This window comes from Trichinella spiralis (assembly GCF_000181795.1).
Source record: "Trichinella spiralis strain ISS 195 chromosome Unknown Scfld3728, whole genome shotgun sequence".
Lineage (NCBI taxonomy): Eukaryota > Metazoa > Nematoda > Enoplea > Trichinellida > Trichinellidae > Trichinella > Trichinella spiralis.
The window spans coordinates 3,687-5,705 of NW_003530667.1; the positions used below are offsets into that span (position 1 = coordinate 3,687).

Sequence of the window (2,019 nt, forward strand, 5' to 3'; positions counted from 1 at the left end):
TTTTCTATATATTTTGGGAGGGTTCTCAATATATTGGAGCTAAGACATTGAAAAGTTTGGGAGATAACATAATTTTGTGTACCAGGATTCAATCTTTCAAGTAATAGCTATTTAGTATATGTGCAAAAGAAAATTGAATCAAATCCAGTTCAAATCAATTCAATGTTTCATCAATAATTATGATCAAGTACATCCAGAATTTCAGGTGAATTGGTTCAGCATATTTTTTATTTATGTCCATATTCTATAGGCACTTTTAAATTGCAAATAATATTCTAAACATTTATCCTGACCCGGATATCATTTAATTAAACAACCAACCAAACCAAACCCATTTCATGCACACAGTTCAAGCAAATTGGGTGCAACCAGCCACAGATATCATGCGATGAATAGCACGGCCAATGTCCGCAGCCTGAAAAATACAGCAAATTCTTTTTTTAAATTGACCACTATTCATGCTTGACTTTGTACATTGAAAAAATTGAAGAAGCACAATTATATTATTGCAGATGAAATATAAAAAATTTTACAAATGCATGGGTCATCTTTTAAATAGTACAGTATGCCTGTCAAATTTAAATTTAAACGCTAGATTAGTTTACTTTTTCAGAAATATTTCAAAATAAAAACATGAAAAAACCCATACAAATACACAAAATATATACAGACTTAAATGTTGAAAAATAAAAAAAAAGAACTGCATCGTGTAGTCAGTTTAAAAAGGATAAAAAAAGCTCAGAAGCAAAAAAACTGCTCGTACAGTAACCACATGAAGTAGGTCAAATGCAAATAAGTCAACAAGCGCAGCTTGTACTCGGTTAAACTTGGACCTTTTGATCGATGCTGTTGAAAAAGCAAATAAATTTTGTAATCTGAAAACACCTTGAGACAAAAAAATAAGATTACATTGATTGCGGTGGCAATAAATAAAGTCCACTTTTGAAAAGTTGTTACGTAGAGAAGAGTACAAAGTGCAAAAAACAAATGTTATAAACAAACAAGCAACAAAATTTACGTAAAAGTGGCAAAAAAATAATGCGAAAAAACAACAACAACAAATATAGATAAATAAATAAAAGAAGTTGATTAAGTTTATGCGTTTTAGTTTCGCTTTATCAATTTTGATTATAATTTTTAATTTCCTTTTCCCCAGTTATACTGCTAGTGCTCGCTCAGCAGAGAAACGTATTTGGAATTAATACGATTATTTGTCCAATGCAAGCCTTGCAACTGACGTCATCTATATTCTTCATTCAATAATCAAGTTTACGTAATGAAATTTATTTTTAGAAAATGATAACCCAACACAACAATTTCATTCATTCATCCATTCAATCTCTCTCCCTCCATTTCTTTCAATGGATGTCAAATAATTTTTATTAATTAATTTCTATTCTACTTTTTAAAACTACAGTGTATATTTTTCTATTTTGTTAATTTAAAGTGAAACTGACTAAAACTGTTCATCGAAAAACTCGGAAAAATAAATAACATGCTGATTGAAAGCAGTGAATAATAATTTTTAATTTCTTCAAAAGAGCCAAAGCTTAGCTGAATTGACTGACTCACATAATTCATTTACTTACCATTGGAGAAAAATATTTTTTTGTAATCAACTGATTGTTCTCTTGTCCTAAACATATGCAAAAATAAAAAATTGTTTGTTTGTTTGTTTATTTATTCATTTATAAAAAGCTACTTCAAGCAAGCATGTAAAAAAAACTTACTGAATTCTTCCAAAATAAATATATTTCCACCGTAAGTGTTGCATTTCTTTATGTTGACCAAATCGACAAACCACTGAAACAAAGATTTTGAAAATTGTTGTTTCTTTTGCAAAAAAAATATGATGAATTAATTAATTATACAGCAACAAACCTTGACATCGGCAAAAGTAAAAATCAATCCATCGATGCGCACGTTCAACAGTCCGTTTTGGTTGGTTTCAATATCTTGAATGGGAAATTCACCGGCACAGTCTTTGCCTTGTCATATGATGCATATTTATACCATCAT

At 29.4% G+C, this 2,019-nt stretch overlaps 1 protein-coding gene across 1 annotated transcript; it reads right to left on the reverse strand.

Moving 5' to 3' along the window:
* Positions 1–308: 308 nt before the first annotated feature.
* On the reverse strand, positions 309–1,803 carry Tsp_13134 (MAP kinase-activating death domain protein; the record flags this gene model as incomplete). Its single annotated transcript, XM_003367757.1, has 2 exons — positions 309–415; positions 1,731–1,803. Coding segments are annotated over 2 exons (180 nt in total), but the record flags the coding sequence as incomplete, so codon positions are not given.
* Positions 1,804–2,019: the final 216 nt, after the last annotated feature.